The following is a 22,278-nucleotide window of genomic DNA, read 5'->3' as shown; positions in this document are numbered from 1 at the left end:
AGCTTGTTTTCCAGATCATTCAGCGGTTCATCTCTTTCTGTTTAATCATATGGTTTCTGAGGGAAATGTCTAGAGATGTTCACCAAAGAAGTCTAAAAATACTAAATATTTAAAACCCTGCAGCTTCACACACACACAACCAGACCAGAGTGGTTTGAACTGACCGATCACAAAGCTGACTGACCGTCCTTATCAGCCCTGCACTCTCACTAGCACGGATGAAAAATGAGGATGAGTGAAACAGAAAAGGCAGCGTGTAGAACAAAACCCATGTCTCCCAAATGACCACTTGCCAGAGCGTTTTCTCTTCTCTCTAGCTGGCTAGCAAAGGAGAACACATTACATATTTTTCAGACCATTCCTCCTCTGAATGTGCAAGAGGCAAAAAGGTGAAATGGTTACATTTTTTTTTTAAACTGCCATGGGTACAGACTATCTTCATTATTGTGATGTGGCCTCCACTCTACAAGCTGCTTCTCTACAGTTCCAGTAACACTCCACAACTCACTGGGGGACTAAAGCAGAAGTTGCCAAACAGATCAATAATTCATCTACCCAAAACAGATTTTTACTATGAATTGCAAATGCAAAAATGATCTTCCTCTGGTGGAAAAAGCATGTTTAAATCATAGAAACAAACTTAAGAAGATTAGTCTGTATTTATTTACCTGCTTCTTTGGAGAGTTGTGTGAAGGCCTCCACTCCCTTCTCTCCATAACTTCCCTCTGAGGCGATGGTGGAGACGTAAGTCCAACCTAGGGCTCGGATAATGTCGACCATGGCCTGGGCCTGGAAGGAGTCTGGAGGAACCACCCGTGAGAAGAAGTCATAGCGCCTGTCGTCACTCAACTCCGGGGCTGTTGATGCGTAGCTAATCTGTGGGATCTTAAAGAGAAAAACAGGGGTTGTTTACTTCATGTGTTGATGCTATTCCAGTGCAAGATCATAGGTGGTTTCCATGGTAACTGCTCTGAATGTGCAGATGTGTCTTAAATAACTCCCTATTTAATATTACTAAGACACAATGTTTCTGCACAATATGCCCCCAGTTTGGTGCCCGCAATGGAATGAATTTGTGGCGTCCATGACTTTTATGCTACATTTATCGACCTCACAATGCACTTGCATCAGCGTTTTACAGGGTCAACTGCATTTTGAGCATCTGGCAGTGAAGTTGGAGATTGCTCACCCGCCAATTTCATGAATGCAGGAGAAAGCATGGTGGCCATGAAACACGTGAAATACACAAAAGACTCCATCTAGAGCCAGTCTGTCTGTTCTATAGAAAAATGGCAGACTCCGAAAAAGAGGACCTGCTCTCTTTGTGGATATAAAAGGTTCATTCTAATGTGACAGAAGCACAATAATTCCTATTTCCAGGTGATTATATACTAATGAAAACATAGATATGAAGATTATATTCCATTTATGCCAATAGATGCCTCTAAAGCTTACACACTGGACAATTAAGGGAAAAGATATTTTGGGAAAAAAGCTTATTCAACCTGCTTTTAAACCGTTTAAATCGAGTTAATTACTAGCTCGAGAGGCGCTACCAGGCAGATTCTTTCACTTTTGGGCAGAACAGGGCAAGCTGTTCCTCATGTTTTTTAAATATGTCTTACGCTAAGCTAACTTGCTGCAGGAAACAACTTTATATTGAACATACAGACATGAGAGTGATATTGATCTATTCGATCAAACTATTTTTATTAACTGTAATTTCCAAAATCTCAAACTACAAACGACATTTGTCCCGTTAATTAACAAACTGAAAGTCTGACTGAAAACATAAGTAGGCGCTTCGCATCACTCGTTTCTTCTGCTGCTCAGTTTTTCTCCATATATTTCATGTCACCTTGTCACTTGATCATTTAAGAATATATTCATATTGTGTCATACAATATTTTACATACTCTATCTGTCATCTGAGCAACCTGCTGTGCTGTCACTTCTTTGTCCCAACATATCATTGAAGACATATTGCAGAAATGTCTTTGCAGCACTTTCTATGAACTAGCAGCGGAGCCTTGTGAACGCTCTCCCCTGATGAGAGGGTAGCCTGTCTTTATCACCCTACAGCATATCCAAATATAAAACCTCAGTGTATTCAGTGTATGTGCTACTTTTGTCTCTTGTATTTCTGCCTGTATTTGTCCTGGGTTAACAGCAAAGCTAAACTAACACAGTACATGAAACAGAATCTTACATATAGTCCACTCTCTATATACAATACAACTATACGACAAACCTTTGACCTGACTATTCTTTTGTGGATCAACATCTCAAGGTATTTCTCAGTGCATTGAGAGTCCTTTCAATCGTCAAGATGTGACCTACGTATGAAACTTTGGTCACAAACTGGTTCAACAAAACACTTAACTCAAGGTTCTACAAGCATTTCTGCAGCTTTTCAACTGCATATTACAATCTTCCAGAGCTTTCAAGTCAAACAGAGGGGTCATAATGTGACAGGTTTTATACAAATTGTGAGTCACACGATAGGTAGTAAGTGGACTTTGAGTTGTCGAACTACTGTTTCCAAGGTCAAGAACGATCTTTCACACTCACTTGATTCATATTGTGTCAGGAATTTGTGAATGGAGGTTCCATATGTTAACTAATACTTGTATAATATGTTTCCCCCTTAAAGGAAGCAGCGTAATCACACTTAATTATCACTATCAACTACCAACTGACACATGCCATCATCTGAACAGCAGATAACTTAGAGCATCTCATACACAACAGGCTTAATCAATCAAGCTCTTTAGAAAAATGCAACATAGTCACTTTCCCTAATGTTCAGGAAACTCCTTAATAGCCTGCAGATGTTCTTTGTAACCTCAAACACCTCTTTAAATAGCTCAGGTTCTTCAGCCAAGCGTTGCGGTATTGCGGTATTCTGGGATGGAGATGTCAATCTCTGTTTCCGTCTGTCTAGTTTTCCTGTAGCGCCACCACAGGGTTGACATTTGTGGTTTTGAGTGAAATGTTTCAACAACTATTGGATGGATTGCCATGAAATCTGGTACACACATTCAGGGGATCTAAATGGAGAAATGTGAAGAGATCTAGTGTTGGATTGTTCACAGTTCAACCCGTTAAATTCTTAAACATCTCATCAGAAACTGTCTTCGAGGTTTTGTAACTGCAATCACAACTGGTTGTCTGTCGGGGATCAAAATGGCTTCCTCCTATTAGACAGGGGGATGCACAAGCAGGGGCAGACATCATTTTCTCTTGAACCCTGTGTAGTACCTCATCACACAGTCTAATCTAAGCACTGCATGAATGCCATCCATTTCTGTTAGAGTGATCAAAAGGAGCTGGACACTGGGGAAACACAGGAATGAGGACACAGCAGCTCGGTGATGGGATTGCTTCATCTCACAGAGTGTGAGTTATAGCTTTGACCCACAACTCAAACGGAGTCAACCGCACAAAGCTGACAAATTGAGGAGCAGAGGAGGAGGTCAAGCTTAAGATGACTCAATATGTTTCAAGTCACCAACAAAAAAAATAAATACAAAAAAAAAATACCAACTACAGTGTAGCGTAATCATGAAACACAAAATCTGTGATGCAAATACACAAATTCACAGGTGGGGATGGTGCTGCGGTGTCACAAGTTAAATCGTTTGCCTAAAATGAGTTTACAGGGTCAGAGATGGAATACGGAAAAGTAATGGAAAAGCAACAGTGATTTGCATGTAAAAAGACCCTTCTTTCCAAAGAGTGAAGCATTTATTTGGAACATTTCATAGAGGATGTATCTTAAGAGCTGCTGTAGTAATACTACGGAGTCAAAAGGTGTTATAGGTGTGTTGAATCACGTCTTATCTTCGCCCCAGCTGGGACAGAAAGCTGCTTGAACATTTGTCTCTCTGGAGCTTTTTTGCTGCAGGGAACCATTCAAGATGGCAATGTCTTTTCACTTTGTCCCAGACTTTGTACCCCGTTGATATAATTTCTCCACTCCTTATTCCCCAGGAATCTACACCTCTTTGTAGTACAAACATTAATGTTTTCGGCCTGTGCTTTTTTAATTACCACTTTGACCTCCGGGTAACAAAAGTGCTAAATCTTGATGGAGAAAATGCAGAGGTGTGAGGATTAAACCAGCAGGAATTACGATACAAGGAGATGCTGACTAACTAATACAGATTAGAATCTAACACCTTTGTATTTTTCTATCTGGTAGCCGCTACAAATTAAGTGAAATAAAATAAATAAGCAAATTGAAATCTCCTGAACTTCATTATGTCTTTCTCAGTAAATTACCAGCGACAGTGTTCAGCTTTTTCTCTTGAGTCACAGTTGCATGCTTTATTCCCAGAATAGCTTTTGCAACTAATTGCAACAGATTTCTGTGGCGAAGTTGATAAAGCGGAGATAATAAGGTGGGGAGAATGGATATAATATCAACTTTTTTGAATCGCTTGTAAATAATTAGTTTGGAATGAGTACAGGACTATTTTCCCCAATCTTTCATGAGGAATGTTCCAGTTTCACGGGGTGCACTTGATACTGTTTGCGATTTTTATTTCATCAAGACACTTAAAATCGATAACGTGAAATATGGCATCACACATGACACATTGGTCTCGCCTCCAGTTTGCAGCAAGGTGAAAGGATGACGGGGATGCCTGTAAGCAGTCTGCATCGACAACGACTACAATGACCATGAGCCGATCATGAGCGACTGAATTCAGGCCAAGAAAGAATGATTAACGATGCCCCCTTTCAGTATCACAATTACCCAAAGCTGATGTCTGGCACCTGTCATCTGCAGTATAGATCAAAGTTAGGATTGCTGAGGGTAATCGCCTGGCTTGCTTTTGAAAGTATCTGGGCTGACAGGATCGATGGAAGGAAAACACAGAGGTCTGTTATAGGGGACACTGTTCTATTGATTTACCACCAGAAAGTGCTGCGGCCGCCCTGACTAAAAATCTGTTGCTGAAGTCTAAAGAAGGTGAAGAAAAAAAGTGGGAGCTGGTAGGTGGGGTTAGGGTGGTAATCTGCCTATTGACATTAAATGAGAATTTCAACCTGGGTGTTTAAGAGGAGAGGTGACTAAGTGAGGTTGTGTAAAGGTTAGACACGTTCACAGTAAGTGGGAATGCCAGGTGAAGTTAATTAGAGTGCCTTGGCCTTTCTGTTGCATTTTCACATACAGCAGCCCACAAGCACCATGGGCAGCTCTAAAGAAAGGTGAGAGACTGTAACGTCTGTGCTTTAACCGCCCTGCTCCGCTAATGTGAAGGTGATGATTCTGAGTAGCTGGAAGCAATAAAGCTAGCTGTGCTGCCATTCCTCTATCTTTTTCTCTCATTTGCTCCGTCCAAAGAAGAAATGTTATTTGAAGAAAAATAGGCAGCATATGGTGCACCACAATTCTCAGTTGGGGTAATGGCAACGATCTATCCTTGCCATCTCAGACGAGGAAAATCTGCAGACATGACAAGACAGGCTGTCTCCACAGAAAACAGAGGGGGGATGACAGTCCATGGGTTTTTAAACAAAAACTTAGACATAAACAAAGGCTATCTTTCAAACACAGAGCATTTCCCCACAAAAGGCAGCACAGACTAGACATCATCAGTGTCAGAAATTAGGCACAGAAAACTAGAGGGTTGTCCAGACTGGGTTTGGTGTCCATTAATCCAAAAGCAACGCTCCAAAACAGAGCCGCAAATGAACTGTGAGTGGCAGAGCTGAAATGTTTCCCATGAATGGCTGTAACCGGAGCGAGGGCGGCCAGGCAGTTTCTGTTGCAGGAATCCCAGTGCCTCTATTTGCTGCATGATTAGCTTCTAAGTATATCTTGACATCAGTCAGCTCCACTCGGCAGTTTGCAACAATCTCCACGGTGACGGCGGAAATGACAGCGGGTTCTGACAGACCCTGCTCTAACCCCATGCTGTCTGTGGCCGGACGCCAACGGACAGATTGTCCTCGTGACACCGTGCACAATGACATGCACTCACAAACTCTAAATATGATCCATTTTGAAAGCAATTCAAAAACCACACAACCCACCCATAATGGAATAAATATTTGCTCACAAGAAAAAAAAAATCCCTAGTCAGATGATTTATTTGTAGCTCCACTGCCCGGTGCTGTAAACCAGCAACGGTCGATATCCTATAAACAAAATAATACAGTACGATAAACGGGCCTATAAAGATATTGAGCAGTTATCAAGTTTTACATCTTTCCTGCTAAATCAAGGCTCAGCAGCTCTGCGACAATGGGGGCACCAGACAGTCGTTGGTTTGTATTCAGACAGCAGTGCCATTTTTTTTAGCAGGGCAGAGGTAATGACTGTGTCCATACATGTAACCTGGGGCTGGGCTTTGGTAATCTCTCTTCACCAGAGCACCATACTGCCAGCACAGCCGACGAGGCAGGGAAGGAAGGGCGGAGGAAACCGACAGCTTTCCCTCCCATCTCTCTGTCACTTTCTCCCCCGCTCTTCCTGCCCATCTGTGTCCCTCACTCTCACTCAAACTCTCCTTTCATGAAGGCTGTGTTTCCTCGGCGTGCCCTCACACAACCTGTGACTTTCAGCCTCGTTCCATTGTTCTCCGCCCCTCTGTGCGTTTCATCCCTGTCGGAAGTAGAGACAGGTGGGTCTCATCTTCCTCATGTGTCTCTCCCTCCCTCGCTGTCATCCGTCTGCATGCAGACACGCCCACACAGATGATCAGCAGACACTTCCTGCCCAGAGAGGTCCTCGGGCTGCCAATTTCCCCCCAAGTCGAGACAATCTGCCCTCAGTCACTTGCTCACACGCCACCGAAATTTTTCCATGCTCTCTGTTTTCTACTCTATTTTTCCCTAATTTTATATTTTAAACCCTCACTCCTGAAAAATACACAAAAAAGTACGACTAATTTGCATTAGCAAATACATTTAGTCAGAAATGTAATGCCAGGGGGGAGTTTTTTTTTAATAAACGCTGTATCTGCAAACTGTTCACTGCCACTGCTAAATTAGATCTGTAGGTTTAGTGTCTGTCACACATCCCACCAACTCTTAGTTTGTTTTAACTCCCCTGTCGTTTCAGATCCTGCCTCTCCCAGGCCGTGCAATAAAAAACCACTCAATGCCAAACTCCATTCACTTGACTGTATTGTGCATTTTTGTCAAGCTCTCCAGCATTTGTAGTTCTGTTTTGCCTGAGCTGCTGTCCTGACCCTGTTTGCCCATTTCTGAACCTTAGATACTGTTCTTGTCCCTTGTCAGACTTTTTTTCCTGTGTGATAGATCTCCAGGTTACGACCCTGTATTCAGATATGTAAACTGAACTTACTTTGCCACTCTGGCTCTCATTGTCATGCTGTTGGGTTATTTACCTGCCAGTAGCAGTGAGAATTACAGTGTCAGTGTCTTTTATTGATTTTCCCTACAATATCTGCTTGTGGCGACTAAAGCAACATTACTACTTTTATAGTTATGTTTCACAAACTGAAAGCATTTGGTTAAACTGGCATTAATTGATTTTTCTGTCCGCATGGGGAGAGCACAACAGCCTATAAACACAACATAGATATATTATCTCCTCATATTGATATGGCAAGCAACAGTCACATTTATTTAAATTTGTGTTTCCGGTCATCTAGGGGGAATTTAAGTCCAAAATTCACCAACTTTTATCTCCATTTTGGTCCCCACCATCTCATTAATATCTGTCTCTTTAGCTGCTTTAGAAGCATAAAATTAGACAAAATAAAATTTCACAATAGTTCAGCAGAACCTTCATCTTTCACTGTCTTTCAGCTGTTTAAACTTAAACATGAGGGATACAGGCTGTGTGCTCTGTAGATCCAACTATTCACCCAAACGTCCTCCCTCAGACGTGTCGGTGATATATGTGTAGTAGGAAAAAACCTTGCTAGTGAATATAACCCAGACAGCAATTCTGTTTCTTCCATTTCATATTTTGCGAATAAAATTAGACACTAATAGATGTGTTTTATATTAGATGGGATACTTCTGTTTATTTCCCTCTCCTCCAATCTCTTCACCAATACCAGCCTCTCACATTGCACTCCTACTACATTTCCACCATTTTACAGCCAGTTATTCCACAAGGCCCATAGCTGAATAGTGTTTAACCGGTCTGGATATTTACTGTAATTTGCAGCTTTTTGCCACAGGCATCGCAAACACCACCCTTTCAGTGTTGCCCACACCAGCCCTGCTCCAGCCTTAGTGTTACATGACAGAAAGTTGGGCTTTCATAATCCTTTATCTAACACGACCTTCCACTGTCTCCTGCTTTCCGCCCACTTCTCTTTTTCCCAGTCGATTCCCTCACCCTCCGTCTCTCCCGCTCGCTCCATGCCAGTCCCCTGGGCAGCTCCAGTGCTCTGTGCTGGGCTCTAGCTCTTGCATGGCTGCCCTGCCAGAATGTATTTTAAGACAACCAGCATGTTCCGCCATGGGTATAGAGGCTAGGTATGACTCACAAATCAGATATTTGACCAAGAGAGCCACACAGTAGAGTAGAGCCGAAGCGTGGGAGGAAAGTGTGGATAGCTCACAAAGGGAACCTGACCGACCTCCATCTTTTCCATCTGGTAAACAGACTGCTATTTCAACTCTATTGGTATTTCAAAGAAATAATCATTTCCCAATACGAAATAGCTCTCAAAACCTCAACGGAGAGGAGTCTACCTGGGGAGAGGCTCAACATTTATGTGGTGTGGTGTAAAGGTGTAGTGTTGCTGCTACAAATGCATGTCAGGAATGGAGCCTTCTGACTTAAGGCTCTTACCTTTCAAGCTGGCATGCCAGTCGAGCTTTTGTGCCGTCACTCATGAGAGTTATTTTGTACAGTATCTCTTCAAGTTGTTTTGTAAAGCTTCTTTTGACTTAGGCTTCACACAAAGTGAGGCCCTGCAGAGAACAATGCAGTTCCAGCAGAACAAGCCTTGATCATCATGGCTGTGCTGTGTGCTCTCTCCAGTTGCGACAGAAAGTCACAGAGTCACAGAAAGAATAATACATAGCCTGCAGGTTTATGACTAAGTGTTATCAAATGTATTCCTTTATAGCCACAGGGTCTCACATTACAGATGGCTGTATTGATTTTTCCTGACTGCAAAGTGCACTGGACGCAGCTTTGTTTTCTCTGCTGTGTTCTTTAGAGCCTGCATTCTGGTTTTATTTTTTCACTCAGAAATATGAAATATCAATAAATCAATACTGAAATATGCATGCCATTACGCCTTAAGTAAGAGAATATTCCTGCATGGCAGATAAACGCATACAAATGTTTGTGTTTTGGGGGGATTGCTGGTGTGCAATATCTTTACATCTCTGCTCTGCATCATTGCTCTGCCCTGTCCGAATGTGGCTCTGGCATATTATTCACCAAAGACTGAACACAGGAGCCTCTTTTTCCCCCACCTACACCTGGAGCATGCAGTGTCTGACACATTCATTGTCAGTCCTGCACCTGCAACACTCTTGACCTGCATCCCAATCATTTCCTCTGTACTATCCTCCATCTCTCCCTGTATAGCTCTCTCTTCAGACTCGACAGAGCATCATCACCAGGCCCATTTCTCCCCTAATAGTGCAGACAATGCGGGTGAGCCTCCTCGATCTTATCTTTTCCTCTCTGTCTGCTCCTCACAAAGAATTCTTTAGCAGGGTCATGTAATTACGCGCTGATCACAGAAGTGGAAAATATCACAGATCCAATTCCTTCTAGTTAGTGTGTCTGCACCCCTGCTTGATACCATGCACTTGAGATATATGTACCAGTTTAGAGCAGAACATTTTAATAGACGATTATCTGCTTGCTTGACGTTGCCTGCAGTGCTGCCTTGAATCTCTCCCTGAGTTGACATTATAGTATTTTATCAGCAACACCTGCATTCATAACACACATGAAATCCATTGTCAGCGTGGATCTGGATGTGAGATGTGAGGTTTCAAATGTGAACAAGAATGTGCACTTACCTGCAAGAATATTGCATCCATATTTAGAGTAATCTGAAGTAATACAGTACCTCTTGTTTATTCTATGCATTGTGGTAATTCACTAATTCTCACAGGAGGTGATTAGAGATGACTGTATGCAGCCATAATAGAATTTATGCACAGCTGATATCTTTATGTAATAGAAAAAAAAAAGAAAAAAGCTGCTTTAACTGCCAATTCACAGAAAGATGTTCACACTCACCGACCATTTTTTTTTTTTTTACAAAACTGGCATAACAAAGAACATTAAAATCTATAAAAGGCAATAAAAGCAGAAAAACAAATTCACAAGCAAAGTAGTTAAAATGAAATGGAGAAAACAAACGAAGGAATAAATGAACATACAGAAACAGATAAAACATTCAGAACAGAGCAGCCTAAAACTATGAGTAAGCAAAACCCAAGTATAAAGCTGGTCATAAAAGTGATTTCAAAGACAAGTGAGTGTGATTTAAAAAAAGAAGGGTAGTGCACTTCACAATAAACTATAGGACTTTAATTCCCTGGGTTTAGCTGCAGAGACAGACCTTCCTCCGAGGCTTTATACAAATCTCACCTTCTTCGCTGGGAATAGCACACTCTAACCGGGCCTCATATTAACTACCTATAACCCGAAGCATTTGATTGGTAGAACTTGTTTGTGTACACAGCCACAGTCTGTGAGGCTCGGTTCGGTGCAATAAAGTCCCTTGGTCCTAATAGCAAAAGCACAGTCACCTTTTCTTTTCTGTCAAAACAGGTGACAGTCTCACTCAGCCTGAGGATCTCACAACGAGTATGACTCATGAAGAAATAAAAAGTTCTGCTTGGAGTCCAGCCTCACGTAAACAGCACATTTCCAATGTGATCAGAATGTTCGCAGAAGATGAAATCAAGCTTATTCTTAAATCAAGAATGTATGGTCTGTTAAAGGTTAAAATTGAGACTGCTGCATTTAAATGACTCTGAAGCTTGAGGCAAGAGCACAGAAAGTGAAAAGTTCTCTCAATGTGGAAGCAAAATGTCTGAGAAGATATCCCAGATTAGTTTTGCAAATTATAGTTTTTCTTTTAGCTACTTTTTAGCTGTGCGAGCAGCGTGGCTGCAGGGTGGCAATTTAGGTCGTCAGTCCACCACTTTGGTCTAGACTGAAACATCTAAATTATCAGACAGATTGCCATGGCATTTTGTTCAGACATTCATAATACCCTGATAATAAATCCTACAGAATTGGTGATCCCCTGACATTTCATTTAGCACCACCAGCAGGTCAAAGTTCTAACTTTTCCTGTGAAATAACCTAAAAAATCTACTTGATGTCTTGCCCTGAAATTTTGTTCTGACATTCATGAACCGCGCAGAATGAATGACTGATGACTTTGGTGATGACATTTGTGATTTAGAACAACTATTGGATGGACTGCCATGGAATCTGGGCCCCATCAAGATGAACTGTAGTTACTTTGTAATCCCCTGACTTTTCACGGGGTGCCATTATTGGGTCAAGAGTTTCAATACTTTTGCTATAAAACTGCAAAATTAATGACAATGCACTTATTAGCAAATATTAACATGCTAACTCGCTAAACTAAGACGGTGAACTTGGTAAACATTATGTTAGCACTGTCATTGTGAGCATGTTAGCCAGAGCTAATAGCATGACTGTAGACACTTATATATTATAATATTTTGAGGGTTTATTTTAAGCATAATTTTACCAACTATTGCTTATTACTGCAAAGTGCAAGTAGTAAAAGAATACTTACACTTTAAAGAGTCCATTTGCTACAAATTATATGAACTTACATCACAGCTAATCATCTAGCAAACCATGCTGCCATATTTTAAAGCAGGTACTTTTATCATTACAGCCATTCATAGTCTTTTATTAATTTCATTTTTTTTTATTGATTAAGACTCTATAAATAATCTTAATTTGTGAAATCCATCACAGCGAACACCCGGTCTGCATCCTTGTCAAAGTCATATTGGTAACGTGGTACAGATTTTCTAAGTCATTTTGCACTGAGAAACTGCTTTACTACATAATGATAATGTAACATAATACTACTGTTAAAATCCATACTACTCTAACCTTCATCTACCTGGCTCTCTGCTTCCTGAAGGAGTCTTTACAGCCAGCTCACATCCTCATGTTAATGCCTCATCTCTCCAAAAGTTTCCTTTAGCCTAAATGCATTTATTGCCAGTTTCCTTTGATGGATGGTTGATTAGGAATTATGATTTCCTCTGTTATCCCATTTCCTCTGTTACCAGATAAACCAGTTTGAACTATCATGCAATAAAATACTGAATTGGAACTGCCTGTGCTCATTTGTCCTTACAGACAAGCCACTGAGTGGATAACAAACCAGACTATCCTAAGAGAGTCAAGTCTATCATCAAATGGGCTTTTGAGCAGTAAAGAAAGGGAGCTGCTGTATAGCTGAAAAACCTTGAAGTAAAGCCTAATATAGTCTCTGTATGTCGTCCCACCCTGCGGCTCATTCTGATGAAAATTATCCCGTGTCCAGTCGTGACCTCACCACCCATGGACTCTCTGTTCTGCTCTGCACTGCTGGTCGAGTGCATCACTGAGGGCATCTGGCCTCAGCAATACACTTGCTCTGCTGTACGGACTTAACAATGGACAATTGTCCAGCAAGCACGCAAAGCCTTTTCCATCCAGTGCTGCCCTGAATAACCTCCAAAGTCTAGAAGAACTGGACAAACTCTTTCAGACAGAACAATTCTGTGTAACAGACTCTCTTTTCTCACTGGGATTATGATTCATCAGAGCCAGTGTCTCAACTAATGGACTGAAAAGATTTATGTGGAATGTGTTTTTGTGACACACACATTTCACATAACTTCCACTCGCAGTGAGACAAAGTGTCAGAAGACTGCACATTGACATGTATTTCAGAGCCAGAATCAGAGATGTGCAACAGGCGCCAGATCAGGCAATTACCCTCAGACAAGTTAACCAGCCGAAACAGGAATGAGCCCAGTTGGACACAATGGGACTGTCACATACCAAAGAGTTATCTATATTTTCAACAAGTGCACCAACATGCATCTTTCTCAAAACAGCTCATGTGGATCTGAGGTCTGACAACAACACAATCTGTCAAATGATCTGAAATAAGAGATATAAAATAGCTTAAATATAGATTTCAAATGCCTGAAAAGTCTGAAACCCAGGCAAGGTCTGATGTATTACTCAGTATTTTATATGTGAGTTATATTATGTAGCTTTTTCAAGAACTTCTAGCCTTCAGTGTCAGAAATGCGATTCAAAGAAGGAAAATTTCTTCACAGTTGTATCATCAAACATAGAGCTAAGCATAAAACTTTAACATCATCACCGCAGTGTGAACTGGTAGAGAAAAACACATCAGTCTTCAAGCTAAGCTGTTCCAAGCCACTTGTGCTACGACCAGCACGTGAGCATTCAAGTGCCTCATGTTTCTTTCTTTCTTTATTTCATTAAAGCTCCTTCAAAATCATAACCTCTGTGTGGATGGTTTCTCAAAATAAAAAGGTGTGATGTTTTTTTCCAACTGTGCACAAGGACTGTAAAATTGCTTGCATGCTGAGAGTGTGGGATTGTTGCCGCCTTAAAACACACACGCACATATACACCCGTTGTTATTACGTTAGAGGACATCACATGAATGTACATTCATACCCCGGAGGCTCCATACATAACCTAACCCAAGGAGTAGCCTTTACTAAAAACCTAATCTAATCATTCGCTTTATGTATTTTGTCCCCAAAGAAACCAGACCCTGCAATCATCACCGCGTACCCTTGATTTTGTCACTTGCCTTGATTCGTTTTATGGGTTGATTTATCTGCAGAAGCTATGCTGTAGGCTATGCCCATATCTGTTGTGCGCCGCTTTAAAAATATTCATGTTAGGGATACAGAGATGTAGCCCAAAGAGACTGTGTTTTAAGGAAGTTAAAGAAAGACTCCGTAGCCTTCTCCAGCAGCAGGCATCTCACAAAAAGATATCTCCACTGCAAACCTTCTACTCACTGCAACCCCCACTCTCTATCGCAGTGAATGAATGAATATAAACATGGTGACTGCAGAGGGAGTAGACTCCTGTTTAGTAATGAGACAAGGCGAAATAGGCTTTTAACCCCGATGTAATTCCAGTTGTATTGTATTCATTATTTGCGTATCCCACTGCGCTGTATATCACAAAGAGAATGAAAGAATGTAAACAACTGTTACCTTGGGGAAGCTGTGGCCTGAACACACATAGTACATCCGTTTAGTGTTGCAGCGGTGCCATCAACGAGTGAAATCTGACACTGATACATAAATAAAAAACCTACACCGTATGTGTTTCTACAGCAGGCTGTAAACCCCCCCAGTGTCAAGCATAAATCTGGTTTTACATCAATACTCTGGAGACTTAACCTTAACGCTACACAGCCAGTCCAATACTAGTTAACCTGAAACCAAATGTTAGCCCTGAAATTTAATGGTCAACCTTGTGAGATCTGACTTTATGTCTTCATAATGTGAATATTTTAACAGCTTTTTGTCCCGACAACATAATCAATACAAAAACACACAAACAGGCTTCAAGAGGAAAACCTTCAGCCTTCAACCTTCAGTATGAAAACTGAACCAGAGTATTTAACAACAGAAATCTTAAATAAAACTTCTTCTCCTAAATATTATATTACACAGTTTAGAATTGTATTCACTGGTACGAGTGCAGGGAGAATGATGTTTGACTGGCTGATGCAACATACAGATGGTTTTTGTTCCCCCAAACGCCTCAATATATTCTCCGGCAAATATCACATTTGATTGGCCTACAACCTCCAGGTAGAGAGTGTGTGACAGGTCTATGCATAATCTATTGATAAATGACATGTTATTGATTTTTTTGGCCTCAATGTGGGCCACATGTGAGTGCTTTAACACTGATAAGGCAGTTAAAAAACACTCTGTTCTGTCACCGATAGCTCCTGTCCGGCAGTCAATTGTAGTTTAACCAACCCTATTTGAAAGGAAAGAGCTTTCCTAATTTGCAAAATGTCAATGGTGATTGAGGTCTTCCCCTAAATCAATGTAACTGTCAGATGCAGGCATTTCAGAGAGCCCTTGATGAAATCCCATGGGATTTGCATCTGAAAACAGTTATCCCGTGAACTGTTTTTTTATGTATGCTCTGGCTGCTGCAGCACAGTATATTATATATACACATTTCACAAAAGAGTAGAGACACACAAACCTGCTCACACCGAACTCACACACCAGTGCACAGCCAGCCAGAAAAAAAAACACCCTTGCTAAACATCATCTCGAGGGAAATACAGACAAAATGAAACTGAAGCTAATGAAACTGCAAAATTCCACTTTTTCATTTTCACATGTAAAATCAACAGGTATTTTAGCATAACTACCCGAGGCCTAGGCTGCACTGTAATAATTTAGTCTTGCTGTAAAGGTCTACACTGTGTTGGCTGATATAATGGTTATATATTACTATCTGTTGTTAGCAACTGATGCACCTCTGGGCCCTGCTGTAATAACACAACTGAAGGACAAGGAATGAATCCCGATGACAGTTCATTATGTATACTGTGAGAGAGGCCACTGGGCCCCCCCTGACATCTGAGATACAAACTGTACATGCACACATGTAGTGAAACACACACAAGTAAATATGATGTATTTAACATTTTGCATGCATCCGTTCACTTACCTCCAAGATACCGAGAACCCGAATGCAAGATTTTTAATGTAATGCATTACTTTCTATACTTCTATACTGTGTTCCAGCATAGTCCACCAAGTTCAGCCTCCAATCCAAAACAATGGAGGTGAATGGGATTTTGAAAGCATTAAACAATTATTTGTTTTAAAAAAAACACAGCAACAAATATCTGTTTCCACAGCACATAAAACGACCGTATCCGCATGACTCGATACCACTAGAGGTAACTGAGAAAACACAAACACTTAAAAGGACCATTGTGGTTTCTCTTCCCCTCTTTTGCAGCTCAAGCTGTTGTGCGGTGACTCCCTGTCTATTTCTTGCTGCTTTTCAGCAGCATGCCTATTTACATTAGAGCCTTCACACGGACATGCAGTCTAAACAGAGGCCTCGTGCCAGCAGCCTCCAGGGACAGCAAGAAAAGGCATGTGAGCAGTGCTCCTCCTGTCCCTTTAAAGTTGGAAGCGCACTGCACAGAGTTGTGTTTTATGAGTGCGAGATTTAGGGGGCTCTCTTGGCAGAATTTGGCAGAAATAGAATATAATATTCATAACTGTGTTTTCATTAGTGTATAATCACCTGTAAATAAGAATCGTTATGGTTTTGTTACATTAGAATGAGACTTTTATATCTACATTAAAATTAAGTGCCTTGCTGCATTAGTGTTTGTACATACAGGTGCCTGTTACCCTTAACTGTGTGATCTGTGAAATAGATTGAAACATTGAAAATATGTCTCCACATGCACGAGCGTGAATATTCACCTGTTGTTTACTAGCCATGCAAGTGGTCTGTCTGTCTGTTTACCAGTCTGATCCAGACTGAAATATGTAGATAATTAGATTTCCATAAGGTTTTATAGACATTCATGATCCCCAATGGATGACTTTTTATGGCTTTTTATCTAATGCCATTATGAGGTTGACATTTATATTTTCTTATGGTTTTCTCAACAGCTGTTGGATGGACTACTATGAAATTTGTTAGACATTTGTGTCCACCCCATGGGGTTTGTCTCTGTGTCAGCCCTGTCATGAGCTGGCGACTTTTCCAGGGTGTACTCTCACCCATTGTCAGCTGGGATTGGCTTTAACCAACCCTGATGATGATGATAAAAAACTAATGATAATCAGCCTCATGCGGGTAATGAAAAATAAAATGTCTTATAAATAAGTGTCATACTGAATCAATACAAGACACCATTTCTATTGCATTTTTGTGTGCACACCCTACTTTTATGTATACATGATGTTTTTTCATGCTTGAAATGAGAAACAGAATGACATGGAAAGTTTTCTGTCAATCAACGTCATTGTTGCCATGGTTATGAAGACTCAAATGTGCTCAAGTCCACCTGTACAAAGAAAGAAGCTGTCCAAATACAGATCTGAATGGCAGGTAGAGTGTGTCAATGGGAATACTGTACAGTTTGTATTATCTGCAGAGGAATACCATGTCAGAGTGATTCAAGGGCAGAGGATGCAGAGTGGAATCGTTCAAATTATAATACCCAAGAACTGTACTGTTGTTATTGGATTGTACTGTGTTTAAAGTCATCATGGCACCGTCCTCTCATTCTTCACATACACAAGCTGACAGTTCTCTGAGGATGTAAGCAGAAGACTTGCTGTCTCTGCATGCGAGTGGGCGTGTGAGGGAAAAATCTAACCAACAACCCACTTGGTGGAAATTAATCTTCCAGTGGCTGCTCCATCCAGGACTACATTCATTTTATATGTGGGCCTAGATTATATATAAAGTCACACAACCTGGATAAATTATCCATTATTTTGTTCCTCCACACTCTAGAACAGGTTGGTCTTTATTTCAATGCCCACATCCAGGAGAGTTGTTCTGACTAGTTTGACAGAGGGGGAAAAAAATATACTCACAAATAAATTTGAAGTATTCTTCAGCCATGTCACCTGGTCATTTCTTATTCCTAAGTTTATCAGCAGGTCCTAATGTGCCAAAAAGTTTACTTTGACTGCCCAAACAATTCGCCCATGTCTATAATCTGTTGTTTCTACACAACACTAATCAAGCAGAGGGTCTCGGGGTCAATCCCCATGAGATATTTCTTATTATGCACCAATTTGTGCTTTTTATACATCAATTTTCAGTATGCTTTACTCCTGACTCTTTGTTTGCTATTTGAGAGTAGCAGAGGGCATTAAAATTGATCCATAAATTGGCACATAACAAAATCTCATGGGGGGAGCACCCCCAGACCCTCTGCTTGATTTGTGTCCACCGGGCATGGGGCTGCTGGCAAGGTGCCCCCTTGTTTTTTTTTCACACTGAAGATGGCAACGCTATTAACATTATACTGTACCTTTTAAACATCAACATGTAGACATTGCTTCTGTGAGTATATTAGCATGCTGACGTTAACATGTAGCTCAAAGTACCGCTGTGCTGAAGTACAGGTGGTAAATTGTGGTCACTCACTCATGTATTTAGTGCAAATTAGCTAATTTTTAGCATGCTGATATGTTAAATTAAGATGGCGAACATGAACAATGCCTGCTAAATATCTACATATTAACACTGTCACTGTGAGCATCCAAGCACACCGCTGTTTAAGCCAAAGAAGTGCTGTGCTTTACAGCCTGGCAGAGCAGCTAGCATTGCCGTTAGTCTTGTTTCTGTCTGTTTGCTCTTTTATTCCTTAAAATCCTACACCTTTTATGTGTTGAGAGGGAATTCTCCCCGGCAAGTAGATCCACAGGATTATTCTTGTGTGCAATATCATTTCTAGGAGGCCATGCGATTTCAGAGCCGGATGTGGAAATTGTTGAGAAAGCGATAAAAACGGAGAGAACAAAGCACGAGAGCTCAGGTCTGAGAAAAACCACAACACAGGACTCCTTTGAAACCAGCCTTTGAACAAATTCATTGAACTCAATTACCAGAATTTGAGGAAGAGAATAAGTAGTGTGCCTGGTAAAAACAGATATTTAAAAAGGCAAATTTCCTCTTGATCCATACAGACATTTTGTGCTTGTATGAGGTTTGCTACAGCGAAAAGCAGACTTGATGTTTTTTTGTCATATTGCACAGAAGCCTTCTATGGCTGAGTGACTTTGTAATTCAGGATCTGTCCAGAATGGTCCATGGATCACTGATCACTGTGTTGAAACAAACTACAATGAGCCCTGTGATAATGCCTTTCAGCCCACACTGGACCATTTTCTGCTTAAGCAACGGGGACATTTTTCTCTTTTGGAGGGATGAGTGAGAAGCCGACCAGCAGCCAGCAGAGACCTTCTCATGCTTCTCCACTCATCCCCGTAAGAGGATCGGACGTAATGGGGTTTCCTCTTTCTCTGGTTGCTTCTGCTCGCCGGATAAACTGCCGAAAACTTCTCACAAAGTGTAAGAGTGCTATTCTTGTCACATATTACAGTCATACTAACAATAAGTTTTGAAGGGAAAAACCTGGTGTGACCTCAGTGTGTGCAGAGTTAAGCTTTTACACAGGTGCCCTCTTCCCTTCTATGATGCACAGGGAGAAAATGGTCGTAATAGCCTGACAGGGAGTGTTGCGGCTGCAAGCGTCAGGCAAAGATGATTGCAGCAAGGATGACCCCTCATTTAAGATACTGGATCAATATTTACCATCTATAAGTAGAAATATTACATATAAACAATCTAGATAACATCTGAAAACAAATAAAGAATGGATTAAAATGTAGTAGCATTGAAAAACATTTAGTGACATGGCACACTGTTATGTAGACGAATAATAAAGCGCAGCATCCCCCCAGGCCTTTGTGAATAGCCAAGACATTAATATCAGGCGTGCACGGTTTCTCATATTCTCCCCGTGGCAGGCTGCTGACCTAATGACCTCATGTCAGTAGCAATGACAACTTGTCTAACACAGGAATATTTTATTCATTTTATTAATATTGCATTAGCTACACACACTGCATTGTGTTTGTGTGTTCACTTGCTCCGTGCAACAGACCAAAGGCGGGGGGTGGTGATCAGGTTCTCAGGCAACATTTTGACTGTGTGGATCTTTAATTACTGTCCCTGCAGGTCTGGATTTTCCTGGAGTACAGCTAACGCTCCGAGTTAACAATCATTTTGCAAACTTTCTGATTGGAATGCAAAAATAATGGCAGTTCATTTTTCTTCATTACATCCAATCCCGCTCAATCCTGGCACTCAGACTCAGACCATTGGTGCCATTCTGTCCAACCAGATCATTTCAGTTAAATGCATTCATTGGCTTCCCAGGTCTATATTGCCAATTTCTCATTCGCTCCACATCATTTCAGTAATACAGGTGATATGCATTCCCTACTTGGTATGGATCGATTTGACTTCTTCTTCTGTCTTCTCGTGTTCAATCTGAGTGAACTCTGACCGGTGAAAACAGCGAGATTCACCCGTGTATGTAAGACCAGGTGGGATTGATCTCTCCCTAAATAGCTATTGATTGCTTGGATCCATGTTTGTATAAGGGTATGCTTGAAGAACATGTGCAGCATAAGATGGTTTAAGGTGTGTGGCTGGTCAGGAGTGTAAAGACAGGAATAGTGAAAGAAAAAGTCTAGATTATAAGGTAATTGGTACAATTTTAAAAAGTGTATATTTCTCAACTCTTGGAATGCTGTTCTCACCCTGTTAGCCATGCTAACAACTGCAGCCTACGCTTGTAACCCTGCCCACATTATTTCCTGTCCCACTTGCTTTTTGTCACAGCGTGTGAGTAAATTTCACCTTGCCAGCTCTGGTCTGACCGAGCCATAAGTCAGCATCAGATTAAATGGCCGGAATGAAAACCAGCAGGGCTTTCAGTCCCAAGAACCATAAGTAAGAATCACTGGACGATAGATAATGCATTCAGTATACCCACACAAGGGTAATAAAAGAACAGCATATTTATTTTTAAATTTCTATAATGATCTCTACTTTGGTTTATGTTATTATGATTTATGCTTTTTTCCCTTACAACTCTGGAAGCGGTGGAACATTTATTAGCGCCACAACACGTTGCAGGTATTGTTTCAGTAAAGCATTATATCCAATATTAGTTTTCTAAGTTTGAGTAGTTGTTTCGAACTTTTTTTATGTTTGTACTGTATATGTGTGATGCAAAAGGCGTATACTTTAATGATCGAGATCAATCGCGCTATCAATTGTTCTGCAAAGCTAGCACAAATATGTGTAACTGATGACTCATCAGCCCTTTAAAGTCTGTCAGGCATTTTGTTATTTGTGGAGTTTTATTAAACCATAAAATAAAAGTCTTTCTTTTAAAGATAAAACTGTTGGACCATCTTTTGGAGAGTTTTGTTGTTTGCTTTGTGTTCTGCACGAAAAGAGCATGAGACAAAGAATTCCTGCACACTGTCTTGTTCACAAGGACATGGCAATATTTCAAACCTCCTCCTCCTCCTCCTCCCCCTCCTCCTTCAGGGTCTCAAATGCTATATTCCTGATGTAACGATAATGTGATATTCACAACGGTACTACTTCCTACTGATTGAATAATTATGTATATTGTCCTCATGTGTATTTTACCAATGCTAAAATTCACAGATGATATGTGACGTGTCATCACATCTCATCTATAAATACTGGTGTGCTCACAGCTTCACTTTAATCTGAGGTAGAACCGTTATGGTCAAAATGATGTCATGTAGAATAAAAAGGAAAGCTGGAAGCTTTTTCTTTTTTCTGCTATTGTTAGCCAGCTGTGGGTGGCTGTGGCTCAGGAGGTAGAGTGGGCCGTCCACTAATCAGAAGATCGGTGGTTCAGTCTGCATGTCGAAGTGTCCTTGGGTAAGAAACTGAGCCTCAAATTGCTCCCGCAGGCTGCGCCATCAGTGTGCGAGTGTGATTAGTTTGACTTTCTGATGAGCAGTTGGCACCTTGCGTGGCAGCCAATGCCGTCAGTGTATGAATGTGCGTATGAATAGGTGAATGTGTTAAAGCGCCTTGAGCGGTTAAATGACCAGAAAAAGGTGTTAAAGGTGAAAAAGAACATTTGCCATTATCAGCTAGTGTGAAAAATAATGAAAATATAAAGTCTGACATCCATTGTAGTGTACGTGCGAAATCAAAACCCCCTTAGAAAGCCAGAGAGGTGAAACAATTTGACTGATATATTCTAATATTCAGTAATTCTCTTGTGAATATTTCCAAAGAAGCGTGGAGATCTGATCATTAACATTCAGTCATGTTCTGAATTTAATTTACAAGCCTTTATAAAAATCAAGAATGTTTTTCTGTTCTTATGTGCAGCATGTTAAAACTATTTCAAAATATGAGCATTATATCCAAGATCTAATAAATAATCCTCACAAACAGTGAACAAAATCATCATCATAATCAATTTCACTGTCCTATGCAATAATATGTGTAAGTGAGTTTAGTTATACGTTTACTACGATGCTAAACCTTAGTTTGGAGAGAAGTGTGAAGTTAGTTGAGAAAGTGGCATATCCGTTGTTGTTATCCATGTTTCAGACGTTATAATATATAATGTGTGCGGCCTCTGTATCACACTCTGAAAAAGAGTGCCAATTAGTAAG

The 22,278-nt window shown here is 40.8% G+C and overlaps 1 protein-coding gene across 2 annotated transcripts in view; it reads right to left on the bottom strand.

Moving 5' to 3' along the window:
- Window positions 1–22,278, bottom strand: part of LOC104935569 (metabotropic glutamate receptor 7) — a 60,819-nt gene that overhangs the window by 33,696 nt on the left and 4,845 nt on the right. For both annotated transcript variants that reach the window (XM_010751430.3, XM_019258572.2), the window contains exon 2: window positions 669–885. In XM_010751430.3, the coding sequence (XP_010749732.1) occupies window positions 669–885 (217 nt within the window). The remainder of the gene's footprint in view (window positions 1–668; window positions 886–22,278) is intronic.

This window comes from Larimichthys crocea, chromosome XV (assembly GCF_000972845.2).
Source record: "Larimichthys crocea isolate SSNF chromosome XV, L_crocea_2.0, whole genome shotgun sequence".
In the NCBI taxonomy this organism is placed as follows: Eukaryota; Metazoa; Chordata; class Actinopteri; family Sciaenidae; genus Larimichthys; species Larimichthys crocea.
The sequence above is the reverse complement of the archived record's forward strand: the minus strand, read 5'-3'. Positions and strand labels throughout refer to the sequence as shown.